Source organism: Leptonotus elevatus, chromosome 17, assembly GCF_054856555.1.
Source record: "Leptonotus elevatus isolate MCC_2025b chromosome 17, RoL_Lele_1.0, whole genome shotgun sequence".
Lineage (NCBI taxonomy): Eukaryota > Metazoa > Chordata > Actinopteri > Syngnathiformes > Syngnathidae > Leptonotus > Leptonotus elevatus.
In genome coordinates this window covers 15767479-15791253 of record NC_141255.1, presented here as the reverse complement: position 1 = coordinate 15791253, position 23775 = coordinate 15767479, and the positions used below count along the sequence as shown (strand labels likewise).

General features: G+C 39.3%; 1 protein-coding gene across 5 annotated transcripts; it reads right to left on the bottom strand.

Annotated features, from left to right (window-relative positions):
- Positions 1-1539: 1539 nt before the first annotated feature.
- Positions 1540-14733, bottom strand: LOC147160174 (uncharacterized). 5 transcript variants are annotated; one of them, XM_086060348.1, is made up of 19 exons: positions 14588-14733; positions 13589-13687; positions 13367-13397; positions 13207-13269; positions 12612-12674; positions 12011-12073; positions 11416-11478; positions 10804-10866; positions 10212-10274; positions 9611-9673; positions 9018-9080; positions 8417-8479; positions 7822-7884; positions 7202-7264; positions 5171-5233; positions 4576-4638; positions 3991-4053; positions 2693-2776; positions 1540-2220 (listed from the first exon to the last, which is right to left on the bottom strand). In XM_086060348.1, exons 1-19 carry the CDS (start codon positions 14636-14638, stop codon positions 2105-2107), a joined length of 1263 nt encoding a protein of 420 aa, XP_085916474.1. In that variant the 5' UTR covers positions 14639-14733; the 3' UTR covers positions 1540-2104. The 5 variants fall into 5 exon arrangements, with proteins under 5 accessions (XP_085916474.1, XP_085916475.1, XP_085916476.1 ...); XM_086060349.1 differs by lacking the exon at positions 7202-7264; XM_086060350.1 differs by lacking the exon at positions 11416-11478.
- Positions 14734-23775: the final 9042 nt, after the last annotated feature.

Here is a 23775-nt window from a genome sequence, read left to right as displayed (position 1 = left end):
CTCACTCTGCTTCGTCTGTCCTTCCTTCCTTTCCTCAGTCTCTCCTTTGGTCTCTTGAGGTCTCCCTGATTTGTTGGAATTTAGATGTTTCTGGGGTTGGTGAAGGACTCTGGTTGGCGGCCCGGTGGGTGGTGTCTGGTCGGTGCTGGATGTCACTTTCCTTTCTTTTCTTTGGTCCTTCCTCGGGTCTCCTGACGGCGGTGTTCGGTTTAGGTGTTTCAAGGCTCGAAGTAAGCTACGAGACGTTCTGCAGTCGTGTTGCTCTTTTGCAGAATTCTTGCTCTGAAAATGTCATCTGCGCAGTTAGAGGCACTGTTGTTGTCGGACCTCGTCACAACAAAAGTGACTTGACGTCTTAAATGTATAGTGACTTTTATGTTGAAGGTGCCGCGGGAAGCGTCACAACGTGACGTATGTGTCTTCCTTCCTTAAGGCGCAGCATTTTAGCAAAAAGTCCACGTCCCTCGCCTGGAAGTCAGGTTTGGCAACTATGACAAGAGTGACATTAATCAAAATAACAGTAGAGATTTGCCGATAAACAGCTGGCATGTGGAGCGAATTGTTGACAATTCTGTTCCACCAAGAACCATTAGCATCGTAACTCAACAAGCATCATCACACGTGAAAAGTGTTGAAAGAAATATCCAGTCTCAGCAAATCACACTGACGAGGCGATGGAGTCTAGGTCTGTTGGGAGCACCAAACTAATTAAAGTGAGAATGGTGTGCAGTTATATATAATATAGCATTTGTATGTAAATAATGCAATTTTTTTTTATTTTAAGACACAGATTTTTTGGGGGGTCCGGGCTCACCCAGAAATCACCTTCAAAAGCCATATATCTTGTTTTAGTTTTTTTTCCAGGTTTTTGTCACCTCATGGGGACATATCATACCATAAACCACCAACAGATGTCACTGTAAAAAAAAAAATATATGAGCTGTCAAACGATTGGATTTTTTTTTATCAGATTAATCATATTTTATCATTTTGATTAATCACGATTAATCGCTTAACAAAAAGGGCTTTTTTTATCATAATTTTTTGCCCGCCAAATTTAAAGGGCACCTGCTATGTGTTCATTTTTTTGACATTTAATGTTATGAGGACATCTTCCAAATGTTTTGATCAACTGCACACGCTCATCCTTGTCCTTTTCTATAATCAGTTAATTACTTGCATAATTTAAAATGGGAAAAAAATGACCCTAATATTTTGACGCAAACATTTATTAAATGCTTTACTTTATGCATGTAGTTATGTTATCCGCCCGTCAAGTGCTAAATGATCATCTGTGGTCAAAATAAAGTGTGATTAATCTGCGTTAGTACATGATTAATGCAATAATTTTTTTGTGATTAATTAATTAGTTAACGCTTTAACTTTGACAGCCCTAATCTGTGCATATTAGAGTACAAATTCCAATGTTATTTTGGGGGGACATAATTCATTTGAAAATTATGTGCAACAATTGAAGTGCACAATATTGTTTGCGCATTTAAAAATGTAGACTGCACAGAATGAAGTAAATGAATACTGTTCAGGTTGTCAGTTTTGAAGACCTCAAGTCTTTTTATTGCGTATTTGCCAACCAAAACAAGTGCATGCAACAGTGAAAGGATAAAATTGTTTTCAAACGAGCAACTGGAGAAACACTGTGCCAGTGTGTATCAACGTTCAATATAGAAAACACTGACTGTCAAAAATAAAAGTGCTTGAATTCCAACATTCAAGAAAGAAAACCCTGACTGTGTTAAAATAAAAGTGCTTTTGTATAGAAACCATAAGTACTTCAATATCGAAGATAGAAAACACTGACTGTCAAAAATAAAAGTGCTTGAATTTAACCATTCAAGATAGAAAACCCTATCCTTTGATAGGTATTGTACTGAAGGTAGGATTGAGAGACGTCACTCGTCAGGAACAAATGTAAACCATTAACATCAGAATTGAGATTATTGCAGCTTCCACGTGAATTTTGAACATAAACCTTACCTGTGTTTCGCAGAAGCTCTTTTTAAGGCATCAATGCGTTTTTTCACAATTTTTTTTAACTCCCTTCCAAGTTCTCCCATTCAATACTGTTGGTCATGTATCAATGCAGTTATTGCAGTAATCTTTCTGTGGAACCATGGCAGACCTGATGATGCAGTCCATCAAAGTTTTCTTCACAGTCTTGATTTCTTCTTTCGTCTTCTTCCTCTTTGACTTTTGCTTTCCCTAGATAAATGGGAACAGTAAATTAAAGGGATACTTTACTAATTTTGCTGATTTCAGGAGAAAAAAGTTCATATTTCGGCTATCAACAACTTGCTAACGTCATTATTTCCCATGTACAATTAAAAATTTTAAAAATACATTTTGCCACTTGCCGACTGAAAATGACATCATGTGTTGAGGGTTCAGGTAACAACCAATCACGGCTCAATTTGTAAATGTTAGGTAAGCCATGATTGGTTGTTACCTGAACCCTCAACACGTGATGTCATTTTCAGTCGACAATAAGTGGCAAAATGTCTTTTTAAAAGTGTTAATTGTACAAAGTACCTGAAAAATAATGACGTTATCAAGTTGTTTAAAGCCAAAATATTCACTTTTTACTCCTGAAAATTGCATAATGATTAAAGCATCCTCTTTAAAATGCCACTGAAAGTTAAGACACAGTTCTGTAACAACTTAGTCGTTTTTATACCCAGAAAAAGTTGACGCAAGCGCCTAGATAACTGCTTATCCTCAGACGTATTCTCGGCCAGGAGCGTCTTTCCATCCGAACCACCTACCAAAACACAAACAGACATAAGCACATTCAGTTTAACGCAATCAGTTACTCCACTGACCAGAGAACCTTTATATTATCTATGCCCAAACGGGGAAGCAAGGAAAAGCAGTGGATATCCGAAAAAGAGCATAGTGGATCCAGATGACAAATGCAAGGAAAAGCTCACCGAGGATCGAGAGCAGTTACTGAGCAAATTTTCACCAGAACTGGCAAGTCAATGTTGAGATGCGTTCTCAAACATTACATCAAGGATCTTAAATACTGTGAACAATCAGCAACGCCTCTTTGCGGGGAGTGGAATACACGAGCTTCCAGTAATCAAGATGCTTCTCAATGTAACAATGTAACTTCTCAATGGAACATTAACTACATTACCCACGAGGCTGCAAATAAATTACATTTCAGAAGTGAAAAAAATAATTATAATCACTCATAGTGCATGGAGTTGGAGGAATGAAGGAAGGTCTACGTTAAGACGAGGCTATAACTTCTAAGGATCCACATTAACAGGAAATATGGATGAGTTCACCATCTCAGCAAATGATTTAACAGCAAGATGTGGATCCACGTTCCTAGTCTGAAAATGATTCAGGTTTGACAAAACTGGCATTGATTAAAATAACCTTGTATGTAAGATGTACAGGATTACGGTTGCGGCATATTTTTTTCGCCACCACTTGCAAACAAACTATACAAAGGAGTATAAGGAATATGTCAAACAAAATGTTCTTGTTCTGTTCGCAGATCATTTTGCTTATTTTGAAGTAAGAATTTTCTTATTTTACGATATATTTTTTTCTTAAATTTTCTATAGTCATTTATACACACATTTGTATACACATGTCAATTTGGTTTAAAATGTTTATTTTGTTTACATTTTGAAATCACCTAATTTAAAGATATTTTTTTACTTAGCGTAACCAAGATATTGAGCTGATTTGGCATATTTTCCTGTGATTTATATACAGCCTGGACATAAGTTGAAGTTGTTCACTATTGAAAAATGTTTTAAAGAATAAACGGGAGCTGTTCAGAAATGCTGTGTCTATCCATAAATGTCCTGGGAAGCGAATAAAGATTTAAACAATTTTTTTGTAGGAAATCATCAAATTATCGAATTGAAAAATAATAATAATAATAGAGATATATTTTTGCCCACCCTCTTTCATGTAAAACAATAACCCCTCACAAGCCACTGGAGAGTAGTATACCTTGGGTTTGCATTGGTGTGACAGACTCCATCCACACTGGCAGCATCTCTCCATCTGACCTATCTATCAAACAAATAAACAGAGAAAAGCACATTCAGTTTGACCCAATCAGCCAAAACATTCAAACAGGCAAATTGGTTAAATGTTGGTTCCCACTACCCAGGGCCAAATCTGTTTCATTCTGTTCTTCAATTTATATCTATCAAGTGGGTTACTTACTTGGGTTTTATTAATATTGCAAACAAGTATATTTTTTTACTTGGCGTAACCAAGATATTATTGAGCAAACCTGATTTGGCATATTCTCCTGTGATTTATATACAGCCTGGACATACGTTGAAGTTGTTCACTGTTGAAATTGCCATAGAATATTGTTGTGCAACGTTTCAAAGAATAAACAGAAGCTGTTGTTCAGAAATGTTGTGTCTATCCTTAAATGTCCTTGGAAGCGAATAAAGATTTAAAAAATTTGGGGGTAGGATATCGTCAAATTGAAAAATAATAACAATAATAATAATCGAGATATATTTTTGCCCACCCCATGTAAAACAATACCCCCTCACAAGTCACTGGAGAGTAGTATACCTTTGGTTTGCTTCGGTGTAACAGACTTCTTCCTGACCGGCAGCATCTCTCCATCTGACCTATCTATCAAACAAATAAACACAGAGAAAAGCACATTCAGTTTGACCCAATCAGACAAAACATTCAAACAGGCAAAGTGGTTAAATGTTGGTTCCCACTACCCGGGGCCAAATCTGTTTCATTCTGTTCTTCAATTTATATCTATCAAGTGGGTTACTTACTTGGGTTTTATTAATATTGCAAACAAGTATATTTTTTTACTTGGCGTAACCAAGATATTATTGAGCAAACCTGATTTGGCATATTCTCTTGTGATTTATATACAGCCTGGACATACGTTGAAGTTGTTCACTGTTGAAATTGCCATAGAATATTGTTGTGCAACGTTTCAAAGAATAAACGGAAGCTGTTGTTCAGAAATGTTGTGTCTATTCTTAAATGTCCTTGGAAGCGAATAAAGATTTAAAAAATTTTGGGGTAGGATATCGTCAAATTATCAAATTGAAAAATAAGAACAATAATAATAATTGAGATATATTTTTGCCCACCCCATGTAAAACAATAACCCCTCACAAGCCATTGGACAGTAGTATACCTTGGGTTTGCTTCAGTGTGACAGACTCCATCCACACTGGCAGCATCTCTCCATCTGACCTACCTATCAAACAAATAAACACAGAGAAAAGCACATTCAGTCTGACCCAATCAGCCAAAACATTCAAACAGGCAAAGTGGTTAAATGTTGGTTCCCACTACCCAGGGCCAAATCTGTTTCATTCTGTTCTTCAATTTATATCTATCAAGTGCGTTACTTACTTGGGTTTTATTAACTCTTTGACCGCCATAAACGTTATATAACGCTTAGTAAAAACCTACGGAGGGGCGCCGAGGACGTTAAAAGACGTTCACTATGTTTTTTTGTTTTTTTTTTGGAAACGGGTGGAGGAAAGCCTTGGGCAGCTGTGCTGAAAGTATCAAGCAGATCTAGTTAGTATAATGACTCGTTTTGGCCCCTAGATGGCAGCGATGACTCTCTTTGGACAAGATTGGGTTGGCCGCCCACCGTGGGCGTCAGTAGAAGACGTGAGGCGGAGCTAGAGTGTTGAGTGGACAATGGCTGATGATGCAACAATGGCTGATGAAGCAACAATGGCGACCGGTTGCAAGCAGCTCACGCTTGAGCATTTTTTTCAAAGACGGAAAGCATCGATCAATACTAAAAAGCGCATTGATGTCGACGATGATGATGACTCAGAGCTTGACGCCAAAGTTGGAAGCCTTGACGCGACCGTTATGATCACGTAGTAAGCCTCACCGGCTAGCGCTGCTAACGCCGGAAAACGCGGAGCTGCACAAGTGGACATTCGATCGGGCGTTGGATGCATATTCATCGGAGGAGCGGGTACAGTCTGATCACGGAGAAGACACTGGTTCTGGACTACGATGCCACCATGAATGGAGTGGATAAGATGGATCAGAATATCTCTTACCACCCGGTATAGGAACCGAAGGACATGAGGAAGCCAGACGTAACACCACCGTAACGTGACCAAAGCATGATTCTGATAGTAGACTTGATGGCAACACACACTGCAGTATATACTTGCTATTCCCCGGAAAAAACGGCCGGCAAGAAAGTGTAGCGTCTGCATGCGAAGAGGCAATCGCAGTGAAACTAATTTGTTGTGCAAATCCTGTTGCGTCTCCTTGCACGCAGGGGAGTGTTACACAAAAAGAAAAACTGTCGTTGAAACATCCACATAATTGTAAATAGTACCACAGTTGCACACATTTGTAAATAGTTTGCCAAATTGTTGTCAAATTGTTACACTGTTGAATGTAAATAAACGTATTTTGCTATCAAAAAACACTTTTTCATTCTTGGTGGTAGTGTTTTATAGAAGTAAAGCACTATTTTGGTGTTTGTGGCATCATTCATGGACAAAAAGAAGTGTAAAATTCACTAGTGCATGAAATAATATCGTTTCACTAAAAGCTTGATTTCTCCGTATTTTGGTCCAAAACAAGCGGATTAGGGTGAAACTAACCATTTTCTATTGTTGATTACTAAAGAACGGAATAAGGTAGAAACATACTTTTTTTTCTGATGAAAGATGAAAGTTCAATCTTTCATTTGGTAGTATGTGTGTTTCCATAGTCCAAACAGAAAATTTTCTGTGGACCTTGAAAGACCAGTCAAAATGCTTAAATCGGCTGGCACTCACAGCACATCTTTTCTGAAAACGTCTGGCAGTCAAAGAGTTAATATTGCAAACAAGTATATTTTTTTACTTGGCGTAACCAAGATATTATTGAGCAAACCTGATTTGGCATATTCTCCTGTGATTTATATACAGCCTGGATATAAGTTGAAGTTGTTCACTGTTGAAATTGCCATAGAATATTGTTGTGCAACGTTTCAAAGAATAAACGGAAGCTGTTGTTCAGAAATGTTGTGTCTATCCATAAATGTCCTGGGAAGCGAATAAAGATTAAAAAAAAATTGGGGTAGGATATCGTCAAATTATCAAATTGAAAAATAATAACAATAATAATAATTGAGATATATTTTTGCCCACCCCATGTAAAACAATAACCCCTCACAAGCCATTGGAGAGTAGTATACCTTTGGTTTGCTTCGGTGTGACAGACTCCTTCGACACCGGCAGCATCTCTCCATCTGACTTATCTATCAAACAAATAAACACAGAGAAAAGCACATTCAGTTTGACCCAATCAGCCAAAACATTCAAACAGGCAAATTGGTTAAATGTTGGTTCCCACTACCCAGGGCCAAATCTGTTTCATTCTGTTCTTCAATTTATATCTATCAAGTGGGTTACTTACTTGGGTTTTATTAATATTGCAAACAAGTATATTTTTTTACTTGGCGTAACACCAAGATATTATTGAGCAAACCTGATTTGGCATATTCTCTTGTGATTTATATACAGCCTGGACATACGTTGAAGTTGTTCACTGTTGAAATTGCCAAAGAATATTGTTGTGCAACGTTTCAAAAATAAACGGAAGCTGTTGTTCAGAAATGTTGTGTCTATCCTTAAATGTCCTTGGAAGCGAATAAAGATTTAAACAATTTTGGGGTAGGATATCGTCAAATTATCAAATTGAAAAATAATAACAATAATAATAATAATAATAATAATAATAATAATAATTGAGATATATTTTTGCCCACCCCATGTAAAACAATAACCCCTCACAAGCCATTGGAGAGTAGTATACCTTTGGTTTGCTTCAGTGTGACAGACTCCATCCACACTGACAGCATCTCTCCATCTGACCTACCTATCAAACAAATAAACACAGAGAAAAGCACATTCAGTTTGACCCAATCAGCCAAAACATTCAAACAGGCAAAGTGGTTAAATGTTGGTTCCCACTACCCAGGGCCAAATCTGTTTCATTCTGTTCTTCAATTTATATCTATCAAGTGGGTTACTTACTTGGGTTTTATTAACATTGCAAACAAGCATATTTTTTTACTTGGCGTAACCAAGATATTATTGAGCAAACCTGATTTGGCATATTCTCCTGTGATTTATATACAGCCTGGATATAAGTTGAAGTTGTTCACTGTTGAAATTGCCATAGAATATTGTTGTGCAACGTTTCAAAGAATAAACGGAAGCTGTTGTTCAGAAATGTTGTGTCTATCCATAAATGTCCTGGGAAGCGAATAAAGATTAAAAAAAAATTGGGGTAGGATATCGTCAAACTATCAAATTGAAAAATAATAACAATAATAATAATTGAGATATATTTTTGCCCACCCCATGTAAAACAATAACCCCTCACAAGCCATTGGAGAGTAGTATACCTTTGGTTTGCTTCGGTGTGACAGACTCCTTCGACACCGGCAGCATCTCTCCATCTGACTTATCTATCAAACAAATTAACACAGAGAAAAGCACATTCAGTTTGACCCAATCAGCCAAAACATTCAAACAGGCAAATTGGTTAAATGTTGGTTCCCACTACCCAGGGCCAAATATGTTTCATTCTGTTCTTCAATTTATATCTATCAAGTGGGTTACTTACTTGGGTTTTATTAATATTGCAAACAAGTATATTTTTTTACTTGGCGTAACCAAGATATTATTGAGCAAACCTGATTTGGCATATTCTCTTGTGATTTATATACAGCCTGGATATAAGTTGAAGTTGTTCACTGTTGAAATTGCCATAGAATATTGTTGTGCAACGTTTCAAAGAATAAACGGAAGCTGTTGTTCAGAAATGTTGTGTCTATCCTTAAATGTCCTTGGAAGCGAATAAAGATTTAAACAATTTTGGGGTAGGATATCGTCAAATTATCAAATTGAAAAATAATAACAATAATAATAATAATAATTGAGATATATTTTTGCCCACCCCATGTAAAACAATAACCCCTCACAAGCCATTGGAGAGTAGTATACCTTTGGTTTGCTTCAGTGTGACAGACTCCATCCACACTGACAGCATCTCTCCATCTGACCTACCTATCAAACAAATAAACACAGAGAAAAGCACATTCAGTTTGACCCAATCAGACAAAACATTCAAACAGGCAAAGTGGTTAAATGTTGGTTCCCACTACCCAGGGCCAAATCTGTTTCATTGTTCTTCAATTTATATCTATCAAGTGGGTTACTTACTTGGGTTTTATTAACATTGCAAACAAGCATATTTTTTTACTTGGCGTAACCAAGATATTATTGAGCAAACCTGATTTGGCATATTCTCCTGTGATTTATATACAGCCTGGATATAAGTTGAAGTTGTTCACTGTTGAAATTGCCATAGAATATTGTTGTGCAACGTTTCAAAGAATAAACGGAAGCTGTTGTTCAGAAATGTTGTGTCTATCCATAAATGTCCTGGGAAGCGAATAAAGATTAAAAAAAAATTGGGGTAGGATATCGTCAAACTATCAAATTGAAAAATAATAACAATAATAATAATTGAGATATATTTTTGCCCACCCCATGTAAAACAATAACCCCTCACAAGCCATTGGAGAGTAGTATACCTTTGGTTTGCTTCGGTGTGACAGACTCCTTCGACACCGGCAGCATCTCTCCATCTGACTTATCTATCAAACAAATAAACACAGAGAAAAGCACATTCAGTTTGACCCAATCAGCCAAAACATTCAAACAGGCAAATTGGTTAAATGTTGGTTCCCACTACCCAGGGCCAAATCTGTTTCATTCTGTTCTTCAATTTATATCTATCAAGTGGGTTACTTACTTGGGATTTATTAATATTGTAAACAAGTATATTTTTTTACTTGGCGTAACCAAGATATTATTGAGCAAACCTGATTTGGCATATTCTCTTGTGATTTATATACAGCCTGGACATACGTTGAAGTTGTTCACTGTTGAAATTGCCATAGAATATTGTTGTGCAACGTTTCAAAGAATAAACGGAAGCTGTTGTTCAGAAATGTTGTGTCTATCCTTAAATGTCCTTGGAAGCGAATAAAGATTTAAACAATTTTGGGGTAGGATATCGTCAAATTATCAAATTGAAAAATAATAACAATAATAATAATAATAATTGAAATATATTTTTGCCCACCCCATGTAAAACAATAACCCCTCACAAGCCATTGGAGAGTAGTATACCTTTGGTTTGCTTCAGTGTGACAGACTCCATCCACACTGACAGCATCTCTCCATCTGACCTACCTATCAAACAAATAAACACAGAGAAAAGCACATTCAGTTTGACCCAATCAGCCAAAACATTCAAACAGGCAAAGTGGTTAAATGTTGGTTCCCACTACCCAGGGCCAAATCTGTTTCATTGTTCTTCAATTTATATCTATCAAGTGGGTTACTTACTTGGGTTTTATTAACATTGCAAACAAGCATATTTTTTTACTTGGCGTAACCAAGATATTATTGAGCAAACCTGATTTGGCATATTCTCCTGTGATTTATATACAGCCTGGATATAAGTTGAAGTTGTTCACTGTTGAAATTGCCATAGAATATTGTTGTGCAACGTTTCAAAGAATAAACGGAAGCTGTTGTTCAGAAATGTTGTGTCTATCCATAAATGTCCTGGGAAGCGAATAAAGATTAAAAAAAATTGGGGTAGGATATCGTCAAACTATCAAATTGAAAAATAATAACAATAATAATAATTGAGATATATTTTTGCCCACCCCATGTAAAACAATAACCCCTCACAAGCCATTGGAGAGTAGTATACCTTTGGTTTGCTTCGGTGTGACAGACTCCTTCGACACCGGCAGCATCTCTCCATCTGACTTATCTATCAAACAAATAAACACAGAGAAAAGCACATTCAGTTTGACCCAATCAGCCAAAACATTCAAACAGGCAAATTGGTTAAATGTTGGTTCCCACTACCCAGGGCCAAATCTGTTTCATTCTGTTCTTCAATTTATATCTATCAAGTGGGTTACTTACTTGGGTTTTATTAATATTGCAAACAAGTATATTTTTTTACTTGGCGTAACCAAGATATTATTGAGCAAACCTGATTTGGCATATTCTCTTGTGATTTATATACAGCCTGGACATACGTTGAAGTTGTTCACTGTTGAAATTGCCATAGAATATTGTTGTGCAACGTTTCAAAAATAAACGGAAGCTGTTGTTCAGAAATGTTGTGTCTATCCTTAAATGTCCTTGGAAGCGAATAAAGATTTAAACAATTTTGGGGTAGGATATCGTCAAATTATCAAATTGAAAAATAATAACAATAATAATAATAATAATAATAATAATAATTGAGATATATTTTTGCCCACCCCATGTAAAACAATAACCCCTCACAAGCCATTGGAGAGTAGTATACCTTTGGTTTGCTTCAGTGTGACAGACTCCATCCACACTGACAGCATCTCTCCATCTGACCTACCTATCAAACAAATAAACACAGAGAAAAGCACATTCAGTTTGACCCAATCAGCCAAAACATTCAAACAGGCAAAGTGGTTAAATGTTGGTTCCCACTACCCAGGGCCAAATCTGTTTCATTCTGTTCTTCAATTTATATCTATCAAGTGGGTTACTTACTTGGGTTTTATTAACATTGCAAACAAGCATATTTTTTTACTTGGCGTAACCAAGATATTATTGAGCAAACCTGATTTGGCATATTCTCCTGTGATTTATAAACAGCCTGGATATAAGTTGAAGTTGTTCACTGTTGAAATTGCCATAGAATATTGTTGTGCAACGTTTCAAAGAATAAACGGAAGCTGTTGTTCAGAAATGTTGTGTCTATCCATAAATGTCCTGGGAAGCGAATAAAGATTAAAAAAAAATTGGGGTAGGATATCGTCAAACTATCAAATTGAAAAATAATAACAATAATAATAATTGAGATATATTTTTGCCCACCCCATGTAAAACAATAACCCCTCACAAGCCATTGGAGAGTAGTATACCTTTGGTTTGCTTCGGTGTGACAGACTCCTTCGACACCGGCAGCATCTCTCCATCTGACTTATCTATCAAACAAATAAACACAGAGAAAAGCACATTCAGTTTGACCCAATCAGCCAAAACATTCAAACAGGCAAATTGGTTAAATGTTGGTTCCCACTACCCAGGGCCAAATCTGTTTCATTCTGTTCTTCAATTTATATCTATCAAGTGGGTTACTTACTTGGGTTTTATTAATATTGTAAACAAGTATATTTTTTTACTTGGCGTAACCAAGATATTATTGAGCAAACCTGATTTGGCATATTCTCTTGTGATTTATATACAGCCTGGACATACGTTGAAGTTGTTCACTGTTGAAATTGCCATAGAATATTGTTGTGCAACGTTTCAAAGAATAAACGGAAGCTGTTGTTCAGAAATGTTGTGTCTATCCTTAAATGTCCTTGGAAGCGAATAAAGATTTAAACAATTTTGGGGTAGGATATCGTCAAATTATCAAATTGAAAAATAATAATAATAATAATAATAATAATTGAGATATATTTTTGCCCACCCCATGTAAAACAATAACCCCTCACAAGCCATTGGAGAGTAGTATACCTTTGGTTTGCTTCAGTGTGACAGACTCCATCCACACTGACAGCATCTCTCCATCTGACCTACCTATCAAACAAATAAACACAGAGAAAAGCACATTCAGTTTGACCCAATCAGCCAAAACATTCAAACAGGCAAAGTGGTTAAATGTTGGTTCCCACTACCCAGGGCCAAATCTTTTTCATTCTGTTCTTCAATTTATATCTATCAAGTGGGTTACTTACTTGGGTTTTATTAACATTGCAAACAAGCATATTTTTTTACTTGGCGTAACCAAGATATTATTGAGCAAACCTGATTTGGCATATTCTCCTGTGATTTATATACAGCCTGGATATAAGTTGAAGTTGTTCACTGTTGAAATTGCCATAGAATATTGTTGTGCAACGTTTCAAAGAATAAACGGAAGCTGTTGTTCAGAAATGTTGTGTCTATCCATAAATGTCCTGGGAAGCGAATAAAGATTAAAAAAAAATTGGGGTAGGATATCGTCAAATTATCAAATTGAAAAATAATAACAATAATAATAATTGAGATATATTTTTGCCCACCCCATGTAAAACAATAACCCCTCACAAGCCATTGGAGAGTAGTATACCTGGGGTTTGCTCCGGTGTGACAGACTCCTTCGACACCGGCAGCATCTCTCCATCTGACCTACCTATCAAAACAAATGAACACATAGAAAAGCACATTCAGTTTGACCCAATCAGCCAAAACATTCAAACAGGCAAAGTGGTTAAATGTTGGCTCATTACCAACATCATCGGAGGTGTCTTTGTGAAATGTCTGAAAAACAATTCAAAACGTATCAAATTACTTCACAATGAAAGAAATTTCACCGACAGTACAGATGGGTTTCTCTCCTCAGATGTTACCACCTCATGCAGGGGGCAGACGTCTGAAGCAACATAGCAACTGAAGACCTAAGTATTGTTGCACTTGATCACACATTATAAAAACAAAGACTTCTTACTCACCTTATTTGACATTTGTTCTTGAGCCTTCTTATATCGGCTCTCACATGCAGCATGGTGTTCTCTTAACATTTTCATGCGCCGCATCCAACGTGTTTCAGCCTGAAAACACACAAAATGCATGTTTAGAGATGGTAATTATGTAGTTTCTTTTTAGTGTCTTTTGTGGCATTTTTGGAACACACTAGACATAGACTATCAATGTGGCACGTGTGGAGTAAAGGAAAGGAAAGCTTAATTTATGAAACTGCTTCCTTTTCACACTGAACTTCCGGTCTTAATTCTCCCATGAAAGGGTTGATACTAAATACATCTCTTCCCATCCTTTCTATATTCCATTGATTTTGCCCCATCTTAATTTATTTAATTCATTGCTTTGACTTATGCTTTACCTTTACTGGTAATGTGCAAGTATCAAACAACAACTAATATCAGTTCCTAGACTCCTCACTATGTAATACAACGTTGTAAATACTTCACATATAAGCTTTTTTCAAATACTGTACTTTATTTTCCAGAATAAAAATTTAGTGCAGAGACTTTATTATGGACTATACTAAATGTACTATATTAACTTTCTAGCCCTGGCGGATGCGCTGGGAAACAGCAGTCTTGCGAAGAGAAGGCTGAAATTGGCTCTCCATGGTAGCAAAATGGCTGCCGTTGGGGAAAACATGCAGATTGAAGCGCCTCCATATGCACCTAATAGGCCAACCATGTACTCACAATAAATATAAATATGTTCCTAATATTGAATAAAGTAACATACAAAGTACCTTATAAAGACGTAAAGTAGACGGAGCCATTATGGCATTTACGTTTAGTCATTATCCACCTGCAGTGGTTTGCGAGGTTAATGGAGGTTAATTGCAATCAAGAAGCACTAGTTGCCGGACACTAGCTCTAGCATACCGCAGCGAATGCGGTCACAACGTGTCCTAACAACAGGCAAATAAACTTCACAGCACCAAAATATAATGCAAGTAAAACATATATTCTCACCATTTCTCTACAGGGGGGTTTCTGAACGCTGTCTTCGATTGCCTTCTCCATCTTGTTTCTAACAACACGCGCCCAAATGAGAGGAAGCGCTCGATTTATGGTACAGCTCACACCAGCGCATCAACGCATTTGTTCACAAACAGAAGAATGCCGGGATGTCCGAGTCTCAATGCAAGCACACCCTCGATCGCGCAGTGCAATATGGAACTTATGGAGCGAGTGGGGGATGGGTGGGTTGTTGTGATTTAGTTTGGAAAGACACGTTGAGATGTTGCTCTATATTTTTTATGCATTTATTAAAAAGCATATTGTATTGTTTCAAAGAAATGCAACGTGTTGAACATGATAGATAGATAGATGGATGGATGGATGGATGGATGGATGGATGGATGGATGGATGGATGGATGGATGGATGGATAGCTTTATTGTCTGTTCTCGGTGAATACAGAAATGTTTCTATTTTTTTGCCACGGCTGTAAAAGAAAGTTTAGAACTCACATTTAAACATTACAAACATCCCACACATTTAAAAATAAAACATAAAAACAACCAATGAAACATGAGTAAAACATAGTGCCGTTCATTTTGTATTATTAAGAGCGGCTATTGCAGAGGGGATGAAGGATTTTTTGTAAATGTTTTTTCTGGCCAGTGGAACTCTGTTGCGTCTACCTGATGGTAGCAGCATGAAGGGAGTGGGTGGCAAGGATCATCAGTGATGAGGGTGGTTTTCCTCATCACTGAGCGTTCATACAGTTCAGACAGAGGGGGTTCGGCTGTTTGGGTGATTTTACTGGCCTCATTTATAATTGTAAGGTTCAGTAATGAGTAAGATTTAACTTAATTTGTTAAAATATATATTTACTTATAAATTTGTTTCCAGAATTATTTACACATTTATACTTTTGTTGTTGTTTTTATTGTTTTGTTATATAAGCAGCTAAATTGACGTGTTGACTCTGCTGTTCTCATTCACTTACATTTAGCTATAGTTGGCCAGCTCCTGATTGGTTAGTGTTGTCAGGAAGTGTTGCCGCTGCATGTGACGAGTAAACAGCGTTGTTCCAGAATGCTCCATCCTGCATTTTCATCTTATGTCTCATCTTATCTTATCTCATCTTTTTTCTAGTGTTCCATCAACCACCAACGAACCCTCATGTTGTATAATTAAGAATTACACATTTTAAACTACATTATAAACTTTCATTAAAATTATGTCTTTACACATTCAAAATTCTAATAAATGTTGTGCACCAATGTTGTGCACCAACTGTCAAGTCATTTTAGTCATTACTGGTCAGAAGTCAGAAATGTATAGTTAAGACTTATAAGATTTATAACGACTTACAATACATCCAATACTTCTAAAATAGTAAATAAGCATTTACATTAGAAATAAAACCAACAACAACTTAAGGATGTGAAATTAATGGATACACTTAAATTATATCAAAATAATGCATGTTTTGTTTTTTTTACACTGTATGAGTGTCACACTGTTACTGTGTTACTAAAGTATGATGAATATGGGATTAAACGTCTATAATCATCACATTTAAAAACTGCATACCTTGTTTTTGATGCAAACATATGTTTGCTGAATCTTGCAACAACTTCACTAGCTATAAATGTTGTTGTATATTAGCCTGGCTCACACAATTACGGCTCTGTTGCTGATCAACACATGGTGGGGAATGGGCATAGACACGGTGGGGACTAAAAAGCATGGATGTTGTAGCGCTCACGAAGCAGTGAGGAACAGTTCACACTTGTTTTTATGAGCAGAAGATCTCTCTTACATTCGCTTCAAATCCACACAATTTAGGCACGTCATTTTTTTTTACATGGATGGGCATAGACATGGTGGGGACTAAAAAGCATGGTTGTGTATTGTGGCGCTCACGAGGCAGTGAGAAACAGTTCACTGTAAACAGAAGATCTCTGTTACATTTGCTTCAACTTAACACAATGTAGGCAAGTAATTATTTTGCAGATCATGCACAATCACTGTGTCACATCAAAACAAAAATAACTACATAACAGCAAACTAGATAGCATCACTCGTAAGTAAAACACTAGATCACTAACTAAAGAAATAACAAAGAACATGCACTTTAAACACTGTTTTAATCATTAGTGCCGCAAAACATGCTAGGAGCGCCTCCGGGCTCCCAGCGACGCTACACAGCCCCCACTTAGCTGGTTAGCTGTCCTCAGCAACCGTAGCGTTCCAGTATGTAGTCCCACAAATAGGAAGTGGGTCGGCGGTGTCGCCGAGTACCCTTCCGCGGCCTCCCAACCAGTGTTGGGGTGGACTGGGTCCCCTCAAACTGTTCCTCCCTGCATGTCTGCATGGCCTCCCTCTCTGGTATTGGTATTGGTATTGGTAGGGGGTGAGCCGGTCTTGGTGGAGGACCCCCACCTGGTTCCTCTTTAACAGCGAAACACCACATCATGTCACCATGTCATGTCTCTAGTATTGTGCACGGTCCCACCCAGTGGCTCATGAGTTCTAGAGACAAGCCCCTCCATCTCTCGGGGCTGTAGACCCAAATTTGTGCGGCCATGTCGAAGTCTTTACCTCTGCAGCAAACGTCGTATGCCCTTTTTTGACGACAGCCGGCTTGGGTGATGGTCTGTTAATCCACGTCATGCACTTCCCGAAGTCAGTCCCGCAGCTGGCTGTAGTAATCCCTGCCGGCCTCACCCCCCACCTTCGGCTCAGGAGGGTGTCCAAACACAAGGTCAAAGGGGGTCCGAAGCTCTCGTCCGAACAAGAGAGCCGCTGGGGTGCATTTTGTAGACTCCTGGACTGCTGTCTGGTATGCCCACAGGGCCAGGGACAAATGCAAGTCCCAGTCACATTACTGGGGGCTGGTTAAGATGGCGAGCTGAGTGACCAGTTCCACCAATCCATCACTCTGGGGGTGCTGTGGCGTGGTGTCCACGATAAATGGCTGCTGGAGGTCAGGGTAGGCCAACACTGGGCCCCCGGTTAATACCGTCTTGAGCTGAACCGGGGTACGATCACAGTCGTCGTTCCACTGGAATATTTTTCCCCTTTTGCTGTCTGTGCAGGGGACTGGCAATAGTGGCAAAGTCCCGGATGAATCGGCGGTTGTGGGATGCCCAAGAAGCTTTGTTGTCCGGCACCGACCAGTCTTTCACGGCTGCTGTCTTGGCTGTTTTGGTGGCCATCCCTTCTGCGTTGTTAAAAATCTCATGTCTGCTCATACACTGTAATTCTCTGTTTCTTTTCTCTGGCTTTCTGAGCCACCACCCTTTTCTTTCCGTTTTGCTATCATGTCGTCGTAACGTCATTTGTAGTTTCGCTTATTAACGTGCTTCACCTTCTGAAAGCGGCCCTCTGATACATTCACCAAAAGCGAGAGAAGCGTTTCAGGTGGTGCATTTGCATAGTAGTTAATGTACTTCACACGGCCGGTGGTGGATGCGTGTGGGGCGGCGCAAATGACACGGTTGGAGTGGTGGGGCACGGCACGGTGCAGGTGCATCGTTTCACGCAAGACAGTGAATAGAGCAAGCTGTGGCCAGGCCATATTAGTGGCCAGTTGGCTTTATAGGGAGTGCTGGTCATGATTGATTGGTCGGCTGCACCTATCAGACTGCAAAACAGTAACGTTTGTCACTGGGGGGGAAAACTAACAAAACAGCCCAGGCCAACGCCCATCATGATGTGCGGCCCTTCTGTGATTTTTCCAGAACCCAAAACTCACAGAATTACTCACAGTTCCCTTGTTGAATGAAGAACAGTGAGAGGTGTTTCAGGCATTTTAACTGGTATACATGTCAGTGCTTTAAAAAAAAAAATATATATATATATATATATATTTTTTTTTCTTTCAATTTACGGCGATGAATTGCCATGATTGGTCAAAGCAAAATTTTTTGGTAGACCATTGTCAGGTTATACTTTTCTTTTCATTCATTAATGAGCTTGACACAAATGCTGCAGTTACGCTTCGGGCCAGAGGTGGCAGTCGCAAGTAAAAAAAAAAAAAGTGACAAACTGCACAAAGATCCTTTAGACGTCCTTTGGCGCTGCCGCGGCCTGGGGGGCCCTGAGGTGTTGCGCTTGCTCTGTCCTGGCAGGGGTCGACGGCTCCCCTCTTTGGTGGAGATTTTCATGCATGCCAGATCCACCACACCAGCATCTATCGAAACTCAGACACAATCTGCTTCTCCCTCAGGTCATTGAATCGGTGGAGGCTGGTGTCTGTGGATCTCACTCTGCTTCGTCTGTCCTTCCTTCCTTTCCTCAGTCTCTCCTTTGGTCTCTTGAGGTCTCCCTGATTTGTTGGAATTTAGATGTTTCTGGGGTTGGTGAAGGACTCTGGTTGGCGGCCCGGTGGGTGGTGTCTGGTCGGTGCTGGATGTCACTTTCCTTTCTTTTCTTTGGTCCTTCCTCGGGTCTCCTGACGGCGGTGTTCGGTTTAGGTGTTTCAAGGCTCGAAGTAAGCTACGAGACGTTCTGCAGTCGTGTTGCTCTTTTGCAGAATTCTTGCTCTGAAAATGTCATCTGCGCAGTTAGAGGCACTGTTGTTGTCGGACCTCGTCACAACAAAAGTGACTTGACGTCTTAAATGTATAGTGACTTTTATGTTGAAGGTGCCGCGGGAAGCGTCACAACGTGACGTATGTGTCTTCCTTCCTTAAGGCGCAGCATTTTAGCAAAAAGTCCACGTCCCTCGCCTGGAAGTCAGGTTTGGCAACTATGACAAGAGTGACATTAATCAAAATAACAGTAGAGATTTGCCGATAAACAGCTGGCATGTGGAGCGAATTGTTGACAATTCTGTTCCACCAAGAACCATTAGCATCGTAACTCAACAAGAATCATCACACGTGAAAAGTGTTGAAAGAAATATCCAGTCTCAGCAAATCACACTGACGAGGCGATGGAGTCTAGGTCTGTTGGGAGCACCAAACTAATTAAAGTGAGAATGGTGTGCAGTTATATATAATATAGCATTTGTATGTAAATAATGCAAGCTTAGAGTTGGGTATTTTTCTGACGTAAATCAATCATTAAAGGCACCGAACGCAAGTTACCAACTTTTTGCAGATTTGCGACCCCTCTGGTGAAAAGCGGAATGGAAGTCAGCTACATGCACGCGCCCAGTGCCGAAACGTTAGTTAGTAATAGTTTTATTGTGCATTGCTTATCATAAATAGACCCTATCGCATTTTCGTGACGAGGTCTTACCTTTTTAGCAAGAAAAAAGCAAGCTGTGGGTGCCGTTTCATCCTTTTTTTTCCACCTACTCTAATATTATGGCTGTTCCAATATTGATCCACGTCCTACTGCGACGCTTGTGCAACTTCAGTTTTTCCCTTTTTGGCACACTCAACAGTGTTATCCTTTCCTGCTCTGTATTTTGACCGTGGTCGAGGGGGAGATTTTTCCCTCGGTCAGCGTCACCTCTGTGGAAAAACTCCTGTTGCATGTCACAAAACTTTCGGCCGATGGTCCAACAAAAGAAGCCACTGGGAAATGAAGGGCGTACTGCAGTATTGGTTTATTATTATTTGGCACACTTTTATATCCGCTGTGGCACACGTTTGTCTTTTACCACGGACTCGTCTACACACTCTCAAACACTTTCGCCGTCCCGACTGAGCGCGTGCACGCGCCTGATAGGGAGAAAGCTTAAAGTTTTGGTCCCGAATCCCCGATCATTATTTCACTCTACAGGAAAATAGGGGCAACAGCAATTGTGCCACAGTAGTGCCTCCTGTCTATTATACAATTCTTAAAACATGTGTGGGTGAAAAATATGGTTATTTTAACACGTCAACGTTGCGTCATGCACCTTTATCCATGTCTTTAAATGTGTGGAATTATAAACTGAAGATATATCACCATACTCTCTTGATTGAAAGTGTACAAAAGTATGTTTTTCAGAGATTCCAAGTGGAAGCTGATGATTTTGAGGAGGAAATGGAGTAAAAGTTATGGCAATGATTTTGGCCTTGATAGCATTAAGCACTGTATATTTCATAGCATTGGCGATTTCTTTTATATATATATATTATTGATTATTTAAGCCCGCACAAATTACCTGTAGATGACATGTGTGCCACAAATCACCTTTATTTTATTTTTATTATTTTTATGATTGCTGTAGTAATTGGCAGTGGTAGAACATACATCAACGACTCCAATATTAATGATTATTATTATGTTATGTCATTATAGAGTGAGGGATTTGTGTGACATAGTGACAAAAATAAATGAAAACACCCTATATAGCGTGGACATAATTTGCATTCCTTTTATTAAAAAATATTATTTTTATTATTATTATTATAGTAATAACAATAATGGTAATAATAATGTTACTTTTATTATGAAGTAATTTAATTACTAACTTTTTTAAGCATGTAATGAGCAACTATACCTAGTTACTTTTTTAAAGTAATATTCCCAACATCTTTGGTCAAACAAGCACAAGGTTTAAAATGTATTTGCAAAGTGTAATACCACTTTTGACAATGGATCAGGGGGCGCAACTAAGTAGACCAGATGTGATACACAAAACCAGAAAACCTACCTGGTGTGGACTTGCAGTACTGTTCATTGTCCACTGGGGTCGCATAGGAAATAACACGCACACACATTTGCTGTTCTGTGGGGACTTTTTAGAAAACATCATCAGGCATCTATAAATAGTGTTTGGAAGCCTCTAAAGTGGATTTGCCCGTGGGGACCAGATTTTTGGTCCCCACCGTGCAGTGTCCAGTCAGGTCAAAGTCCCCACAATGTAGCAAAAACGAGAGAGAAAAACACACACACACACAGCAAGTTGCATGACAGCAAATTATACCACCAGCTTGTCTTCTTGACTGCAGAATAAGGAATCAGGTGCACTCTTGAATACAAACTAATATGGTGAAATGCCAAGTGAGGATTATTATCAGCATTACTATGGAAACGGACGCTGCACAAATTGCAGCCGGGCACGCTCAGCATGACTGTGCTAATACGTCCAATGTTGATGCAGCTCATTCAGGTCTATCCAATGTGCAGGTAAAAACTACTTTGTCATTTTGCAAGAAGTCAGAAGAGCGACCGTCCTATTATCATAACAGGGGCATAACAAGTCTACCCTATGAACTGTACACAATATATCTCCATAAAGCTGCTGAGAATAGCAAATTCAACATATCCTACATACAGCTTCATAAAACTAATAAATAATACCGACTCTGAACAATAAAAGCCCTTGCACATGCGAGGACGGAAGGCTGCGTGTGTGGGGAGTACATTTTCCCTGGTCGTCACCTCTCAGAATCCTCCAGCCTGTGACCAGTCAACATTTTAAAGTGCACCAGAATCCAACCTAAGTGCAGCCAGGACTCCCCCTTTGTAAAGGACTCCAAATGATACGCTTTTAAGAACAATTACTCTCAGCGGCGTGCAGAGCAAGCCGAGCAAAAATAATAAAATAAATAAAATTAAGAGCGGGAAAGCGGCCGACCTCAGCCGTGATTAGCATAATTGAATTTCAAACGATCTTGTGGAGTATTGAGGGAAAGGGTAGCCATTGACATTGTTTAAATATTACCAATGGTAATACAGTGGAGCGGAGTGGTGATGCGTAGGGCCAAATACCGCGAGTTAGGCAAGGGTCAAAGGGCAAATCAAGTGTAGCTACAAGTTGCCAGTCATCTTTAAACCCTCTTCTAGTGAGCTGGGAGCTTAGTGGGGTGGTGTCACATTGATGGATGCGCAGAGAGGTGTGGCAGTGGGGAGGCCCGCTTTCTCCCCATGCCATCGCTCAAGCAGACTCCCCCTGGAGGTGTGCGGGCCGCCAGCCCATAAACATGCACATAAAATCACATCTCTCGGCAGGTGGTATCCCGTCCTTGGTAGAAGAACAAAAAGTCAAATTGGCATACATTAGTTAGCTAGCGTCCCCGAGGGCAGAGGTGTGTTTAGTCAGCTGTCACTAGTCAAAAGTTAGAGGAGGCCAAGGAAGAAGAGAGAAATGATTTTCCTCAGCGGCAGAACTTTTAACAACGAAGCAAGATAGCAAGTCATTTTTCCTTGGACGAGAAGCTGGTCTCCAAAACAACATATGCTCACAAGGATGCTGAGATATCCCCCTGGAGGCAAATTGAACTGGCAGATGCTGGGCAAAAAAAAAGAACAATTTTGGATCCATCGATGACTTTTTAAATTGGTCTACATGACAGTAGAAATCACTCTGCTGCTACTGGACACACACACACACACACACACACACACACACACACACACACACACACACACACACACACACACACACACACACACACACACACACACACACACACACACACACACACACACACACACACACGCACGCACGCACGCACGCACACACACACACGCACACACACGCGTCCAAGTTGTTTGCATGGATGAAATTTTGGCTGACGAGATCCAATACACCTGCACTGCAAAACCTGATGATTTAGTTCAACTCATGTGGAAACCCATTACAATGATTCTTGGGACGTCTAAAAGATCTTTGTGTTTGTCTCTTTTTTTTTACTCGCGACTGCCACCTCTGGCCCGAAGCGTAACTGCAGCATTTGTGTCAAGCTCATTCATGGTGCGCGTGCGAGCACACGCACTAGGGCTGGGTATTGCCAACAACCTCACGATACTATGCGTATCACGATATAGGGGTCACGGTCCGATATCACATGATCGGAAATCGGGCCCGATAACGTGGTTGCTGACTCGATCGGAATCGAACGTCGTATCCCCATCAGGACTCGGATAAATATATGACGTTTTTTTTTTTCTTAATATAACTTTTTATTAAATCTGGAGTTGGGCGGTGGCACAGAGTGACACTTCATTTTTCCACACAGTGCGTACGGCATGGCGTCACTTTACTACAGTGACACTATTAATGCCATCGAGCGGCGGGGCTAAACAAGGAAATGTCGCCGAGGTATTTGGAAGTAGTAGTATAAGTATAAGAATCTAATATGAGTACAAGTAGTATAAGTTATTATCGTCTTGTGGAAAGCGGAGACGTTGCGACTTGCACTGTGTGCAATGTGAGCATTTCGTGTGGTGCAAACTCCGCAAAGGATATATAGTAGACACCTTTCAAAGGGAGCCCGATGCCTAGTCTAGCATTCTAGTCTGGTTGTCAATTCACACCAG